The following is an 18,345-nucleotide window of genomic DNA, read 5'->3' as shown; positions in this document are numbered from 1 at the left end:
ATACATAAGGCTATAGGCTTATGTCCAAAATGTGAAAATAATGCTAAATTTTAAAAATGCAATTCATTAATTCCAATGCATGGGAAATCATCTTTATTGAACAACCCCGGTGAAATAAATGAGCAACAATGTGTTTGAAGACTTTTTTGGAATAAATATATGTCAGTGGAAAATCAGAAAAATACATAAGGCTATAGGCTTATGTCCAAAATGTGAAAATAATGCAATAAATGTAAAAATGCAATTAATTGATTTGGATCAATAGGAAATCATCTTTATTGAACAACCCCGGTGAAATAAATGAGCAACAATGTGTTTGAAGACTTTTTTGGAAGAAATATATGTCAGTGGAAAATCAGAAAAATACATAAGGCTATAGGCTTATGTCCAAAATGTGAAAATAATGCTAAATTTTAAAATGCAATTCATTAATTTGGTCATGGAAATCATCTTTTTTGAACAACCCGGTGAAATAAATGAGCAACAATGTGTTTGAAGACTTTTTGGAGAAATATATGTCAGTGGAAAATCAGAAAAATACATAAGGCTATAGGCTTATGTCCAAAATGTGAAAATAATGCTAAATTTAAAAATGCAATTATTAATTCCAATCATGGAAATCACTTTATTGAACAACCCAGTGAAATAAATGAGCAAAATGTGAAAATAATGCAATAAATGTAAAAATGCAATTAATTGATTTGGATCAATAGGAAATCATCTTTATTGAACAACCCGGTGAAATAAATGAGTAACAATGTGTTTGAAGACTTTTTTGGAAGAAATATTGTCAGTGGAAAATCAGAAAAATACATAAGGCTATAGGCTTATGTCCAAATGTGAAAATAATGCTAAAATTTTTAAAATGCAATTCATTAATTCCAATGCATGGGAAATCATCTTTATTGAACAACCCACGGTGAAATAAATGAGCAACAATGTGTTTGAAGACTTTTTGGAAGAAAAATCATGTCAGTGGAAAATCAGAAAAATACATAAGGCTATAGGCTTATGTCCAAATGTGAAAATAATGCAAAATGTAAAAATGCAATTAATTGATTGCATCAATGGAAAATCATCTTTATTGAACAACCCGGTGAAATAAATGAGTAACAATGTGTTTGAAGACTTTTTTGGAAAAATATATGTCAGTGGAAAATCAGAAAAATACATAAGGCTATAGGCTTATGTCCAAAATGTGAAAATAATGCTAAATTTTAAAAATGCAATTCATTAATTCCAATGCATGGGAAATCATCTTATTGAACAACCCAGTGAAATACAATGAGCAACAATGTGTTTGAAGACTTTTTGGAAAAAATATGTCAGTGGAAAATCAGAAAAATACATAAGGCTATAGGCTTATGTCCAAAATGTGAAAATAATGCAAAAAAAGTTAAAATGCAATTAATTGATTTGGATCAATAGGAAATCATCTTTATTGAACAACCCCGGTGAAATAAATGAGAACAAGGTGTTTGAAGACTTCTTTGGAAGAAATATATGTCAGTGGAAAATCAGAAAAATACATAAGGCTATAGGCTTATGTCCAAAATGTGAAAATAATGCATAAAATTAAAAAAAGCAATTCATTTATTCCAATGCATGGGAAAAACATCTTTATTGAACAACCCCGGTGAAATAAATGAGCAACAATGTGTTTGAAGACTTTTTGGAGAAAATATGTCAGTGGAAAATCAGAAAAATAACATAAGGCTATAGGCTTATGTCCAAAATGTGAAAATAATGCAAAAATTGTAAAAATGCAATTAATTGATTTGGATCAATAGGAAATCATCTTTATTGAACAACCCGGTGAAATAAATGAGCAACAATGTGTTTGAAGACTTTTTTTTGGAAGAAATATATATCCGTGGAAAATCAGAAAAATACATAAGGCTATAGGCTTATGTCCAAAATGTGAAAATAATGCTAAATTTTTAAAAATGCAATTCATTAATTCCAATGCATGGGAAATCACCTTTATTGAACAACCACAATGAAATAAATGAGCAACAATGTGTTTGAAGACTTTTCTGGAGAAAAATCAGTGTCAGTGGAAAATCAGAAAAATACATAAGGCTATAGGCTTATGTCCAAAATGTGAAAATAATGCAATAAATTAAAAAATGCAATTAATTGATTCCAACGCATGAGAAATCACCTTTATTGAACAACCCCGGTGAAATAAATGAGCAACAATGTGTTTGAAGACTTTTTTGGAAGAAATATATGTCAGTGGAAAATCAGAAAAATACATAAGGCTATAGACTTATCTCCAAAATGTGAAAATAATGCAACAAATGTAAAAATGCAATTAATTGATTTGGATCAATAGGAAATCATTTTTATTGAACAACCCCAGTGAAATAAATGAGTAACAATATGTTTGAAGACATTTTTGGAAGAAATATATGTCCGTGGAAAATCAGAAAAATACATAAGGCTATAGGCTTATGTCCAAAATGTGAAAATAATGCTAAATCTTTAAAAATGCAATTCATTAATTCCAATGCATGGGAAATCACCTTTATTGAACAACCACAGTGAAATAAATGAGCAACAATGTGTTTGAAGACTTTTTTGGAAGAAATATATGTCAGTGGAAAATCAGAAAAATACATAAGGCTATAGGCTTATGTCCAAAATGTGAAAATAATGCAATAAATGTAAAAATGCAATTAATTGATTTGGATCAATAGGAAATCATCTTTATTGAACAACCCCGGTGAAATAAATGAGTAACAATGTGTTTGAAGACTTTTTTGGAAGAAATATATGTCAGTGGAAAATCAGAAAAATACATAAGGCTATAGGCTTATGTCCAAAATGTGAAAAAAATACAATAAATTAAAAAATGCAATTCATTAATTCCAATGCATGGGAAATCATCTTTATTGAACAACCCCGGTGAAATAAATGAGCAACAATGTGTTTGAAGACTTTTTTGGAAGAAATATATGTCAGTGGAAAATCAGAAAAATACATAAGGCTATAGGCTTATGTCCAAAATGTGAAAATAATGCAATAAATGTAAAAATGCAATTAATTGATTTGGATCAATAGGAAATCATCTTTATTGAACAACCCGGTGAAATAAATGAGTAACAATGTGTTTGAAGACTTTTTTGGAAGAAATATATGTCAGTGGAAAATCAGAAAAATACATAAGGCTATAGGCTTATGTCCAAAATGTGAAAATAATGCAATAAATTAAAAAATGCAATTAATTGATTTGGATCAATGGAAAATCATCTTTATTGAACAACCACGGTGAAATAAATGAGCAACAATGTGTTTGAAGACTTTTTTGGAAGAAATATATGTCAGTGGAAAATCAGAAAAATACATAAGGCTATAGGCTTATGTCCAAAATGTGAAAATAATGCTAAATCTTTAAAAATGCAATTCATTAATTCCAATGCATGGGAAATCACCTTTATTGAACAACCCCGTTGAAATAAATGAGCAACAATGTGTTGAAGACTTTTCTGGAGAAAAATCAGTGTCAGTGGAAAATCAGAAAAATACATAAGGCTATAGGCTTCTGTCCAAAATGTGAACATAATGCAATAAATGTAAAAATGCAATTAATTGATTTGGATCAATAGGAAATCATCTTTATTGAACAACCCGGGTGAAATAAATTAGTAACAATGTGTTTGAAGACTTTTTTGGAAGAAATATATGTCAGTGAAAACTCAAAAAAATACATAAGGCTATAGGCTTATGTCCAAAATGTGAAAATAATGCTAAATTTTTAAAAATGCAATTCATTAATTCCATGCAATGGAAAATCACCTTTATTGAGCAACCACAATGAAATAAATGAGCAACAATGTGTTTGAAGACTTTTCTGGATAAAATCTGTGTCAGTGGAAAATTAGAAAAATACATAAGGCTATAGGCTATGTCCAAAATGTGAAAATAATGCATAAATTAAAAATGCAATTATTGATTCCAAGCATGGAAATCACCTTTATTGAACAACCCAGTGAAATAAATGAGCAACAATGTGTTTGAAGACTTTTTGGAAGAAAATCATGTCAGTGGAAAATCAGAAAAATACATAAGGCTATAGGCTTATGTCCAAAATGTGAAAATAATGCATAAATTAAAAATGCAATTCATTAATTCCAATGCATGGGAAATCATCTTTATTGAACAACCCCGGTGAAATAAATGAGCAACAATGTGTTTGAAGACTTTTTTGGAAGAAATATATGTCAGTGGAAAATCAGAAAAATACATAAGGCTATAGACTTATGTCCAAAATGTGAAAATAATGCAAAAAATGTAATAATGCAATTAATTGATTTGGATCAATAAGAAATCATCTTTATTGAACAACCCCGGTGAAATAAATGAGTAACAATATGTTTGAAGACTTTTTTGGAAGAAATATATGTCCGTGGAAAATCAGAAAAATACATAAGGCTATAGGCTTATGTCCAAAATGTGAAAATAATGCTAAATTTTTAAAAATGCAATTCATTAATTCCAATGCATGGGAAATCATCTTTATTGAACAACCACAGTGAAAGAAATGAGCAACAATGTGTTTGAAGACTTTTCTGGAGAAAAATCAGTGTCAGTGGAAAATCAGAAAAATACATAAGGCTATAGACTTATGTCCAAAATGTGAAAATAATGCAACAAATGTAAAAATGCAATTAATTGATTTGGATCAATAGGAAATCATCTTTATTGAACAACCCCGGTGAAATAAATGAGCAACAATGTGTTTGAAGACTTTTTTGGAAGGAATATGTCACTGGAAAATCAGAAAAATACAAGGCTATAGGCTTATGTCCAAAATGTGAAAATAATGCTAAATTTTTAAAAATGCAATTCATTAATTCCAATGCATAAATTCGGCAGTTTTAGGGACAATGGAAAAATTAACGCCATATAGGCTATAGAACGCCCTTACAGTAGCTATTTCTCCCTGGCATCAGGCAGCTTTGTAGAATTTGTTACATCGTGCACGTTCCTCGTTTGTTTTTTTAATTTATTTTATTGATCAACAGCTGTTAATATAATTATTGCCATGACTTACAAATCTTAGATGCTTGTCAGTAATTATCGTACAAGGATAGACAGTTCTCTTAATGACTCAAACGAATTGAAACTCACCGGGTGTAGAGAGAGGATAAGCAAGGTCGTGAGCAGGTTTTTCATTTTTCTTTACTTCTTGCTTTCTTTCTTTCTTAAATCACTAATTGCAGCTGAATATAGCTTATAAATAGATCCAATTTTGCGGGTTTGTAGGCTCGCGCTAGGATGTGCACCATTTCTGTAATCACCTGTGCGGAGAAGAGAAGACAGCAGAATTTAAAAACTGAATCTCAAAAACACGTGAGTGAAAATAAGCCCACACAAAACATATGACTCGATGCGGTGTATGCCCACTTAACTTGATCTTGAACTTCCACTAAGACAAGCTATATGATTAATTTACTACTGGATAAGAATACACACTTTCTCAATGTGATAATAGCACGCTTAGACCCAAGACTAGTTTTACAAATGAGGTGCTCACTTCTGTACATAGCCTATCAGATGGCACTACTGTCCGACAAATCGTGTCTATATGATTTTAACCTCACCCTTTCATCCAAGCGACGATATCCAGCCTCTTCAAACTGGTGGAAGAATATTTTCTTATATATTTAAACCATTCACATTTGAAAGACTTGAATTAGTCCGACATATATTTTCCTTTCTACGTTTCTCTGCAAGCGCAGAGACCTCCGAAAGAGTTGTGATATTAACCTGACTTTTAACATGTACGTGATAGAAACGCAAGCATCACTAAATGCGTCTGAGCTGCCTAAAATAAAACAACGATCATATTTAATCTCCTTCGAAGCTCGCGGGTTCTAGTCCAGCTTCAAATCCTCTTAGCTCTTTGCATCTGCTTACTTGCTCTTTTACTTTTCCTCCGCAAAATGACAACGTGGCCACATTTAATTATAATAATATTGCATATACAGTAGGCTAGTTGCATAGATAAAAATATAAATCTAAAATTTTTTGATGATAAAATATCTATCTTTCAGTTCAAACGAGGATTATATTTTCTGCGCTGTATGCTTTTCGAAGACGTCCTTTTCCGTCACTCTCTAGGAAGAAGTGTTACTGAGAACAGACGCGCATTTTCCTTCCTCTGTCCACTGTCTCCGCTTGTTGATAAAGGCAACTGACTACGAGTTTTGAGAAGAATACTTGCGTTATTTAGTTGTGGCTTCCCTGGAACGAGTGCGCCTATGAAATGCTGGACACCGTGCTTTTCAAGTTCTGTTTAACAACACGTCAACCGAATTTTAACCCATGGCGAGCCGATTTATTTATTTATTTATTTATCTGGGAGAACGTAACCCATTTCTTTGACTGCACAGTCTATTTGGTGTATCAGCTTTCACTTCCAAAAATAATTAGCTTACTGTTTGAACAAAATGCGGTTTAATATTAACATTTAACGTGCTTCGTGTGCTGTATGGCATAGCTCTCAGCCTGTTAGTTTTATGAGCTCACAAGTCGCTTTTGTCTTGATAGTTGAAATTACGTTAATGTTTTATCATCGGTTGCCTATGTGACTGAGAGAAATTTGCCATGTCACAGAACTGCACCGCATGAATACATAGATCCGTTGTCGTTATTATAGAAAAACTGCATTTGAAGATGCTGCAAGTGGGTAGGAAATTACAGGTAAAAGGCCTAAATTAAGGTTTGTGGTCATCGGCGCCACCATGTGGTAAAAGTGTAGCATTTTTATCGGATTATTTTGTGTTCTATACTTTTGATGGTAAAGATTGTGAAATTATAGCCTACATTCAAAGCGCAATTGCGATACAAACATTTTAAGCATACCTTTATGCTATTAGCTTTTACCTTACATTTATGCAAATGCACCTCAGTTGGCCATTTAGCCGTTTATCTCATGAGTTGGTTGAATGTTTTTTAGAGACCTATGTTGCCTGAAATTGAACTTACAACTCCAAAAAGTAGGGTGGGAAAAGTACATTTTTCAAAGATGCTAAATTCCGATGGTTTGCGGTGTTGAGCTCCATGTTATTTTTTATTCTGTTCAGAACTTTCCCGAATTGCTTTTCTTTGACTGAAATCTATTCCATGTCTATGTCTATTCCAATAGTAAAAAAAAAAGAAAGAAAAAGAAAAATTGTGCAGTAGGCAATAGTTGAAGAACATCACATCTTTGTCCTGAAAGCTATATGCTTGAATCCTAGAAAGGTTGCTTCTGCTGTTCCTGTGAGCACACTTCTTTGTATAGCCAGTGAATATATAAGAATGTCTTTACCTCAGTTAAAATCTAGCTGTGCACATTGCAGATCACCAATGTTGTGGGATTTTAAGTTGCCCAGGACAAGAGCACTATTCACAAAACTACAGCATAAACACAGTGTATAACTAGAAGTGAATTACACCCTGACCATAGTATTTAGCACAGGTTTTGGTTCCATCCATTATTTCTGAATAATTTCTGTAAAAACAGCAAATATTAAAGACTTACTTTTCAGAATTACTCCATTTTCATTTTTTCTGAGAGAGGGATAATAGTTATGTATCATGAATATTATTTCCTTCAACTTGTTAATAGGCATTTATGCTATTATGTCTGAGTTGTTCCATGAAAGACTGCTTTTGGTCTCAGAAATGGATTGTAAACACCAGGAGCTCCACTTGACAAATAAACTGAACATGGACCTTTTGAAATACATTTATTATCTACGGACAAAGCCAGAAAGATTCCCTGGGCTTCTGCTAGCTGGTGCTGATGGTGGCGAGCCACTGGGAGGGAGGCTACAGTTCAGATTGTTCAGGAGGTGTCTTCGCTTTCTTCATGTTTTCCATCACTGCAGAAGCGAAGAGCACAGAAAAACACAAATTTGGGCACATGAGCGCCACCCGTGTGTCGATCAGAATTGACGTAACAGAATTGCGCAGAGAAGAATCTGAGCTCTTCAGACAGGAGGGAGACGAAATACAGGGCGTGTGTCTACAGAAACAAACGCACACACGCATTCCGTCCAACTGGTCTGTCCACCTCTCTTTACCCTGGCAGGTGTGACACACCTGAAACATCCCTCTGCTCTCGAGCTTCAGAGTCATTGTGAGAAGTGAGGCTTCTCTAAAGACTTTTATTTTTTATTTTATTTTTATTAGTAATGAACTTGTTTAACAAATGTCCTGGGTAAGCCCAAACCAATGTTGGCGTGAAAATGTGTAGAAAAACTAAAGTCAGCAGAGTTTGATCGATTAATCTTTTTTTTTTAGGTTAAGAGAGAGAGATTTCTTCATCTTGTAATTTTAAATGCCATTTATGGGACAAAAGTGATTCTACTCAAACACACAGCTGGCATCTTTTGTCCTGACCTTCATTTCTCAAACACTTCTATACTCCATTGTTTGCTCATTAGTGGCAGTGCTGCATAATCAGAGCCTGTGGCAAATTCACAAGACCTGAAATAAAAACAGTGTGTATATATATGTATATATATATATATATACAGGAGGGCTGTAGTCTTCTGCCATGCCAGTCTTTTAAGACTCTGTTGCTCTGCAGTGATATGATCCAGGGTTAACCTCCCCGCATCATAAGCCTACACTTTAAACTGTGAGTCCAACACTACAGAATGTTAAACAGTACTTACATAGCTGCATATCGTTATGTGTGTAGCTGTATCTGTAGTTCTCGCTCTTTGTAGCGATATCAGCTCTGATCACCATTGCTGGGTCTAGAGAGAAGAAATATAAAACAAATTTACCCAGCATCCCAGGGGCCTCAAAATAACAGTCCCAGTGCACTGCAACACTTACAGAAATGGAAAAAATTTGAAAATGTATCAGAATAGATATGGTATCAGAACATGTAAACATTTTGCAAATTACTGCAAAAAAGTATTGCTTCTTTTAGACATTGCAATTTTATTGTACTGCTCTGAAATATGTTATTATATTTTTTCTTGGAGTCAACATATTTCCAATGTAGTACATTTAATTCCTCAAAGGAACTCCCAGAGACACCACAGTGCAAGGAACACTGATTGATTGTTAACAATTATTATGACTATTTATGCCATTTAGATTGTAATTTACATTCGTCAGGAGCTCATGATTGATAGGATAACTAATGGCCGAAGCATCTCACCGATGAAAAGGATCCTGGGAACATAGTAGCCGTCAGGGGCGAGATTGCGGTCTTCGGTCTCGTGCTGTTGGTGAGACATGGAGAAGGGGGACAAGGGGGGGGGGCGAGACAGGTGAGCGGGGCAGGGGAGGCAGGGGGAGCAGGAAGTGGGCCGCCATCTCACACTCAGCGCAAAGGGCTGTCCATCTGTCGTGCATGTGCGCAGGAAGACTCACCACCAGGTTAAACATGATGAAGTCCTCCTTCGCCATCCTCTGAATCTCCTCATGGCTGGAGAACGCTGCTTTCAAGTCTGGTAATAATATGAATCAGGAAAAAATGATATTGCATAGTCATAAGCAATGTTAAACACTTGTAAATACAACATTGTTTTACCTTACTTTACCTTACTCATGACAGTACACCCAAAGTTACTCAAAGGTGCTGCACCTCTCTGTGGCGTAGTGAAATTAATGGCACGAGAAGGCCCGCTTACCTTTGCATACGGGACAATTTTCCAGGTGGTGAATGACCATAAGAGGTTTCTGGCTGCAGAGTGGAGACAGCTGAGTCAGCAACATGCATCTCTTCTTTATACTGAAGTCAATGAAGTGAGTGCATTGAAAGGCCCAGATAAAGTTACGCCCCCATTAGCATGTTTAGCACCTGGCTTTGGCCACCTTGAGGCCTTCCTCATACGTCTCGACCCAGTCAATGTCGGCACCCCAGCCTGAGAAAAAAACGTACGTCAGAGTTCACATTGTGCAATACCAAAATACTTTTTTTTTTTTTTAAAGAAATCAGATGAAACTATTTTAGATTTGACAAGTGCGCGGGTAATGAATATTGCGGCCGATAAGGTAAGATAAGTTATCCAGCGACATGAGGCAGAGAGGAGAACAAAATGTACTGAAAAAAGTCAAATTCCTTCACTAAGCCTCAGGCCTGCTATGGTTAGTATATCTAGCATATCTGTGCATATCTAGCAGTTGAATGTGTGTAGACTGATGTATGCTTACTTGATTAACCAATTTTGTGCTGTAATATTACAACTAGCATGTGAGGTTATAAACATTAACACATTTTGATTCTTGCTGCAAAAGAGAATGTGAATGCTATACATGTACTCAGGGGTACCACCAGGGATGCTGGGCCCCATGAAAAGATCTCACATTGGGCCCCACCAACCCAGAAAATCCTGTGTTCTAATATTCTTTGAGGACCGCTGTCGATCAAGGCTCTTGGAATCCTCCTAACTCTCCCCCCCGATACGGCGCCCCTGGATGCAAGACAAACAACTAAACTCGGGCTTTTAACACACTCACAGGTCCAGGCAGATGTTTAAGCACATTCAGATGCTTAGCCGCACTGCTATCATCATGAACGCATGTTTTTAGGGAATAAAGAAAAAAAGAACCTCGGGCCAGGGGGTGTGGCTGCTGGTTCTCCTCTTCTTGACCCCCGGGAACTTCGTCCGGCACATCTGCGTCGTGGTCTGGAGCCGTCGTCACGCCTTGGAGCGACGGCAGCTGCTGGTTCTCTTCTTCCGCCGCGGGGTCTCCAACCGGCACATCTGCCTGGCGTTCCGCATCTCGGAGTGACAGCGGGGGCTCTTCCACCGGCGCAGGGGCGGAGCCGCTGGCCTTCTGGCTCCTGCGGGGGCTCTCGCTGTGCTTCCCCGGGGACTGCTTCTCTTCCCTCTGGATGACCACGGCGACGTAGTAGGCCAACACACAGATCAGGAAGAAACTGAAAGCGTGGAGCATGGCCTTCATCGTTCAAACAGGGGCGCTGGAAGAGAACAGAGGGAGCCAAACGGGACCAAAACCATGAGCACGTCTCCTTCTAGATTCTGCCTCACACAAGGGCAGTCACTGGGAGGGTGAATTTGTTTTTTAAAGCATTTATTCTGTTTTGGTGAATACTAAGGTAAGGTTTATCAACTTTTAAATCACTATCATATCCAGACCTTTCTGTGTTATATTCCACAACACCCAAAAACTGCAACAACAAAAAAAAAGTTATATAAAGGGGATGGCCTTTTTTTTTTGTTTTTTTTTTTACTATATTTGAAACTTCCAGGTGTTTCACGTGTAGGGTTCTATTTTGAGGAATAAATGGTGCAAGGCGGGTGCATGGGCACAGAGGAGAAGTGCACTGGGAGCAGCTGCTGAATTTGATCATTTTCGTGGCCAGAGGCGAGGAGCGCACAGCTCACGGTGTGCGGCGCACCTGGAAAATGGGCTGAATTAGGCCGAATATATTTAATCAGTAGGTGTGTGTTGCTGCTGGATTCCATCATAGTCATTCATTCCCATTAAGAGCCTTGCACTTCGTTCCCTGGTGTACTGCCAATTTCAGTGGTCTACCACTGCAAGGGGAAGACAAAGGCATACTCATCAGAAGAAGATTCTCCCAAAAAAAAAACTGACGTTCTTGTGCGGGAGGAGTAAAGTCATCATGTAAGAATATCTGGAACCTCAAGCTCAACCACCATGATAAATTTTCTTGGGAGGACATAACAAATGCAGTTAATACATTTAGCTTGTGTGTACCTTTCATTTTAACTACAGTCACGCAATTAAAATGAAAAGATTGTTCAAGTTGCATTTATTGCCATTCTTCTCATTACAGATGGGTATAAGAAAAAGAATGGAATACAGTAACCCTGGGACCACGGGTTGATTGGCGGTTGAACACGTTATGATCATGCGCACATCGGTTGGGAAAGCCTCGCGACTAGCAGCTTGGAATACGCTGTGCTGCTACCTGCACCGCAGACCTGGTCTGAGCAGGCGGGCGAGGCGTGAATCACAGACTGCACTGACATAAAGATCGCAGCGGGGCCGCCCGATCTCCGGTTCACACTCCCGACAGCACGACTTCGGTGCACGTCGAGACGCCGAACTACCGGACGGGCTCAGGCGCGTCTGAATCCACGATGAAAATTCCACTTTGGCAGCTCGCCGCCCATGCAATGCCCCGACTGGAAAAATAGAGCCCGCAACATCCTGTCTATAACCTAAAACGTATAGCGGCGTACAAACATACATACAGCACCGAAGACTTAATGGTGCGGCAGTGAACAGGGGCCATCAGCACTTGTAAATATGTTAACATCATCAAACTGACTGCTAGTGAGATTGACAGAGATTACATTCACTAGAGGTTTACTGTGAGCTGACAGGGGAAAAAGGTGAATCACTTACGGGCAAAAAATAAACTCAAACAGAGTGATAACCATTCATGGATGCCACACCCCAAACAAGTCTGTACATTACACAGTGAAACAGGTGGGTTGTATCAGCGATATGCATTACTGGTAGTGTGCATAGCTTTAGCTTATACGTTCTGTCCTTCTTTGAAAACTCAGCAATGGTGGGTAGAGACGAACCTTACTTTAAGCCACCAACAAAGGCCTACACACGGAAACCTACGCGCACAGGCAGATTGCGGATACAGAATATTTGACAGCCGAAAGAGACGGCCAAACGGACAGACAGACAGACAGGAGTTCAGCTAGACAAAGAACCGATAATACAGAGGGACGGACAGACAGACAGACAGCTGTGGACATACAGATAAACAGGAGATTAGAAGAGTGTCTCTCACCTGTTCCTGGTCTGAGCAGCAAACTGACGCTCAGCGAGTATGATCTGTGAATGGTATACTGGGGAACTTGCTCTTCCGCTCCACCCTGTCAAACAGACCCAGCCGCATACACCTCAGTTTGCGAATCCATTACTCTGTGTGTGTGTGTGTGTGTGTGTGCCTGTGTGTGACTGAGTGTGTGTGTGAGTGTCTGTGTGACTGTCTGTGTGTGTCTGTCTGTCGGTGTGTGTGTGTATGTCTGTCTGTCTGTGTGCATGTGCATGCGTGTGTGTTTGTGTGACTGTTTGTCTGTGTGTGTATGTCCATCTCTCTGTGTGCGTGCGTGTATGCGTAAGTTAAGTAAGTTGACGTGTATGCTTTTGTGTGCAATTTGGCGTGTCTGACTGTGTGTAGGTGCAGCAGCTGCAGTAATGCGGGCATTGTATCGGACGGTGATGGTGAAGGGGCTGAGCCAAAAGGCAAAGCTCTCGATTTACCAGTCAATCTTCATCCCTACTCTCACCTACGGTCACCAGCTATGGGTAGTGTCCCGAAAGAGTGAGATGGCGAATACAAGCGCCCGAAATGGAGTTTCTCCGCAGGGTGGCGGAGCTGACTCTCCTTGCGCTCACAGCGCACCCGCTGCTCTTCCACGTTCATAGAAGTCAGTTGACTCGGTTCGCTCATCCATTCGCCCCTTTGGAGGCGTTCCGGGCATGTCCAGCTGGGAGGAGACCCAGGGGCAGACCCAGGACACGCTGGAGAGATTATACCCACCGGCTGGCCTGAGATCCCCCCAGAGGAATTCGCTGGAGAGAGGGACATCTGGGGCCTCATTTATAAAAATGTTCTTAGATTTATACTTGAACTTAGTCTTAAGATCATTTCTGACGGTGTGCTTACGTTCGATTCATAAAAGATACTGGGAATAAAAAACCTTGCTTATGCAGGTTCTAAGAAGCCCATTTGTAACTTACGCACCTGTGATCTATAAATCTCAAATTAACTTAAACGGCACCTGAACATGCCTTACAATCAATGATTTCCCCTTATATAATGTAGCACAAATGAGGGTTTAGTCAGGAATAACCATGAACCAAAAGAGAAAAGCAAACTTTTTGGAAGATGTGAAGATGGTAGAGGAGATTGAAGACAGGCAACACGTATTATTCGGTGGACTAAATAGTGGGTTAACAAACAAAGCCAAACAGGTAGCTTGGGAGTGTGTCACCACTGCAGTGAATGAGGTGGGGCAGCAAAAAGCTAATGCAAAGTTCACCACAGGCTTGGACGCATGTGCGTCCCAAACTGCAATACCCCTACATAACCAGCAGGAAAATCACTTGCGTCAAGTCTAGACTTTGCGTAGAGATAAGATCATTTCCCCGTCAAAGTAAGGTTTTATAAATAACTACTTATATGTGGTTTTCTGCGTAAGTCATACTTAAGATCAAAACTGATCATAAGTCCGTTTTATAACTGAGGCCCCTGGGCTGCTTTGTTTGCTACCGCGACCCTGACTTGGACCAAGCGGTCAGAAATGGATGTATGGATGTCTGTGTATGCAGTGGGCTCCAGAATTATTGCCCCCCTTGATAAATATGCACAAAAATGCTTAAAAAAATGCTGAACTAAAAAATAAAAGTTATTGAGTCTTTAATTTTTTTAATAAAAAAAATATTTCCCCAAAAAACAGGTTCCACAATTATTGGCACCCCTGGTTTAATACTTTGTGAAAACAGCCCTGGCAAAGATGACAGCCACGAGTCTTTTCCTATAATTTGTGATAAGGTTAGAGAACACATTTGGAGGGATTTTTGACCATTGCTCCATGTAGAACTTTTCAGAATCAATGATATCTTTGGGTTTGTGTTTATGGACCCAAATACCCAAATTACCATACTTGTGACAGTAAATTACCACCGGTCTCTTCCGAATTGACAATTATTCAGCTTTTCCCATGCTGATGGATGACAAAGGGATTTTGTATGCTTGTTACCTCATTTTTATTCTCTAGTGAAACTGGAAGTGATGGAATTACACAATATAGTTCCTTTAGACTGAGATGAACTAAATTAAGTAAAATCGTTTTTCCAATTTCATTTTGTATGATTTCACTTACAATAATTGTTAGCGGTTCCAATAATTATGGCACCTTTGGTTTTCAGAAAAAAAACAGATTACTTAATAAAGAAATATTGAAGCATGAGAGTAAATGTATTGAAATAAAAGTATATAGTTTTCCCATATGTTTGAACATAACATATAGATTATTATCTGTGTCATTTATTATATGCAGCCTTTTTTCTTCATTTTTATTAAGGGTGCCAATAATTCTGGAGCCCACTGTGTGTGGTGGATGTCAGAACACCACTTGCTTTTGTGACATTAGGTCACAGCAGGTGCCTACTTAAAGAGCGCTATCGCTATGTGAAGAACAGGTAACTATGTGAGTTACGTGCACAATTTGTGGATTAGCTGGGTCACACAATGAACAGCCTGCTGTGGTATGAGCTGAGTAAGTTTTATTCAATTGTAGGAAGAAATGATGAATTTACTGAAGCACACCACTAGGTGGGGATATGACCCAGCAGCAAGTACTCATGCAGCTCTCACAGAGCACTTCAGCTCTGGTAATAGCCAATGGCCAGCAACGCACGTAATGGACGGGTGAGCCAATCACACTGTATCTAGTAGCGCTACAGGAAAAGGTGGTCCATTGTCATTTAGGAGCCCTACGGGATGAGCTGATCTTAGATCAGTTAACTAACTGCACACAATTAAGAGAGGGACTTTTACTGGAACCTGACACTTTGTCATTAGATGTTGCTCTGGTAATTAGGAAGCAGGTGGAGACAGCATTGCAAAAGTCAAAGAGACTGGCAGCTGCATTACAGGACCAACAGAACAGGTCAGCTAGCCAACCACTCTCTCAATAAAACTCAGGGGCAGCAGGGGAGGACTGTCGTGTGCAGGGAGACGGCCATTCTCAGTCAGCGCAGAACGTGACAAAAATGGGTGCTAAATGCTGTGGCAATTGCAGTGCTACTAAGCAGGAAACAATCCCTGGCAGGGTTAGCAGGTGTGGGGTGCAGGGCCTAGCCACTAACCTTTGCTAGCGGAGCTTTTGCTCCCATCACCCGAAATTGGGAAATCCCCATTGTCTCATCCCATAGCCCTTGCTAGGAAGCCCAGACTGCTGGGATCCCGCTGCAAGCTATAGGGACTTCCAAGGAGTCCCTTACCCTTGCCTAATGGGTCAGGAGATCTCCTATCCCCTAGTTATGATGCTGCGGACCTGGGGAACCCTCCACTAGCTCTGCCAGCCTGGGTAAGTGCACTGCTTTTCCCAAAAGTACTGCGGTTTTGAAGAGGGAGCTGGCAGGCGTACCTGGCACAGTGTCTGCCAGGATCAGGTTCAAAGTCCTGACTCTTGCCTACACTGCAGCAAACCGGATAAGCCCCGCCTACATACAGGACACGATTCAATCCTACAGTCCAGCTAGACCACTCCGCTCAGCTGCAGCAGGGAGACATGCACCCCGCCATCCGGGTGAATGGTTCTCGCTCATCCCTATGATGGAGCTTCTCCACCCTAGCTCCCCAGTGGTAGAACAAACTCCGCATTCCTCTACGAACCACTCAGTCACTGCCCATTTTCCACTGTGGTCTAAAGACCCATCTCTTCAGACTATAACTGGACTAATTATCACCACTCTGCAGAGCACTCTGGGATAATTTTAATCACTTAAATCTCACTACTTTGTTTCTATAGCACTCTAATTTGACACATCTACCTCCTGTGCCACGTTCTTGTTATACGTACCTCCACCCAGCACTTATATTGTACTTTGTATCACTATCTTGATGTTGTAGCTTGTCATGCCTCCTAGTTTGATTTAGCATAGGCTAGGTCGCAGAGTAATGTTTACTGTGTAAACTGGACTTATTGTGTTCATGGCTATGACTAACTGTTACAAAATTGGTATTGTACCTTATCGGACCCGTTTTGTAGTTGTTCCAATGACCTCCGGTATGCACTCATTGTACGTCGCTTTGGATAAAAGCGTCTGCCAAATAAATGTAATGTAATGGCACAGTTCACTGCAGAAGCAGCAGGCTGGAGCTGGCAGGAGGCGGGTGTCGGCCTGGTGGCATCCCTGAAAGAAGAAGCATCGCAGGTGCTCATCGACCTCAGCCAAAAAAAAGCAACATCCATTATCGCACTCAAGGAGCAGTTGCTCACTAAGGAAATGTGGCAGACAGGCAGCGGCTGACTACGCGAGCCTCCCAGGCCCAGATAGCCTAGTCCACAATGCATTGCTCTGACGGTTTCCGGTCAAAAACCCTTTGGCAGTGGGTCCACATCGCCCTCCCAAACAGCCTCAATGAAGCACTGGGCCATGCTGAGGACCTGGAGGTGATCTTAAATAACCAGTGCTGATGCCACACACCATGCAGTTCAGGTGGGGGGTGATTGGGAGCAGATGAATGCATCCAGGCCAAAACTAGGCCCACAACCCCCTTGCAATAATGTAAGCCAGTACCAGGTCCAAATATTATGCCTGTACTAACTACAGCAGCAGTTTTACCTAGTTGGAGCTCTCAACCCTCTGGCTTAACACTCCAATTTAGATATTTCTGTCCGAATAGGGTTAAGCAACTGAGTGTAGGTCAAGTACAGCATTTAATTATATAGAAAACATTCATAAAATACGCTGCAGCGTGCAGTGGGAGGAGCATCAGGACCATCATACCAGGTATTGCCTCTAGACTGAAATGCAATAGTGCATACACAGCAGGGTTACTTGAAGGTATACAATCATTTATCATGCAATACTCAATTATATTACACCTTCGCAATGATAATGTTCACTTAATTTCCCCACCAATACAATCACATCAGTGGGCAAAAAAAGATGAGGTGCAGGCGTTACCATTGGCAGGCAATACTCCGTCTCTACCATACCGCCGCTTAGTGGCTGAAATCCCGCTCCCCCGCACGCACACGCACGTACTAAATACGAGCTGGGGGGGAATTCTGTCCGTTTTCCCCTAAGCAATACAGCGAGCAACAAACAAGTTACACAACACTAGTTACAACAGCCGGGTTCCGCTGTTGCACAACAAACAAGGAATCCGGGTTCCGCTGTTGCACAACAAACAAGAAATCAAACAACAAATTCACCATTCGGCACCTCGGCGTGGGTTGTGAGAGCGTACTTGTGGGTTGTTGACGTCCCGCAGCAGTTTATTCTCTTGCACACTCGTATTGGGCTCTTTTTATAAAGCCCCCCCCCCCCCTCCCTCCACACAGGTGCACAAATAATTAACCAGTAAAGAGACAAACTATTCTATGTTTCAATTTGTACCGCTACACGATGATGTAAACGGGACATCCTGGCATCCTTTCTACCCTTGAAAATAACATCAGCTGCCGAACTCAGAACGGGGTCGGTCAGATCAGGCTATAAAGCTCACCGAGCAAAGATCTGACCCGAGCGCGCAGTTATGGGCCGATTCAGCGTGTGACTGGGGCAGTTTCCGTTCATTTTAATGATAACGGCAAACGATTTTGCAAAAAGGAAAAATGCAACATATAT

General features: G+C 39.8%; 1 protein-coding gene across 2 annotated transcripts; it reads right to left on the bottom strand.

Moving 5' to 3' along the window:
* Nucleotides 1–7,725: 7,725 nt before the first annotated feature.
* On the bottom strand, nt 7,726–17,993 carry LOC135241032 (anterior gradient protein 3-like). Of its 2 annotated transcripts, XM_064311139.1 has the most exons (10): nt 17,931–17,993; nt 12,764–12,848; nt 11,384–11,522; nt 10,569–10,942; nt 9,818–9,881; nt 9,648–9,700; nt 9,388–9,464; nt 9,173–9,236; nt 8,676–8,759; nt 7,726–7,877 (listed from the first exon to the last, which is right to left on the bottom strand). In XM_064311139.1, the coding sequence occupies exons 4-10, from the start codon at nt 10,924–10,926 to the stop codon at nt 7,825–7,827; spliced, it is 753 nt and encodes a 250-aa protein (XP_064167209.1). In that variant the 5' UTR covers nt 10,927–10,942; nt 11,384–11,522; nt 12,764–12,848; nt 17,931–17,993; the 3' UTR covers nt 7,726–7,824. The 2 variants fall into 2 exon arrangements, with proteins under 2 accessions (XP_064167209.1, XP_064167208.1); XM_064311138.1 differs by lacking the exon at nt 11,384–11,522 and having other exon boundaries at nt 17,931–17,992.
* Between the last annotated feature and the right edge of the window lie 352 nt (nt 17,994–18,345).

This window comes from Anguilla rostrata, chromosome 15 (assembly GCF_018555375.3).
Source record: "Anguilla rostrata isolate EN2019 chromosome 15, ASM1855537v3, whole genome shotgun sequence".
NCBI classification, from domain to species: Eukaryota; Metazoa; Chordata; class Actinopteri; order Anguilliformes; family Anguillidae; genus Anguilla; species Anguilla rostrata.
The sequence above is the reverse complement of the archived record's forward strand: the minus strand, read 5'-3'. Positions and strand labels throughout refer to the sequence as shown.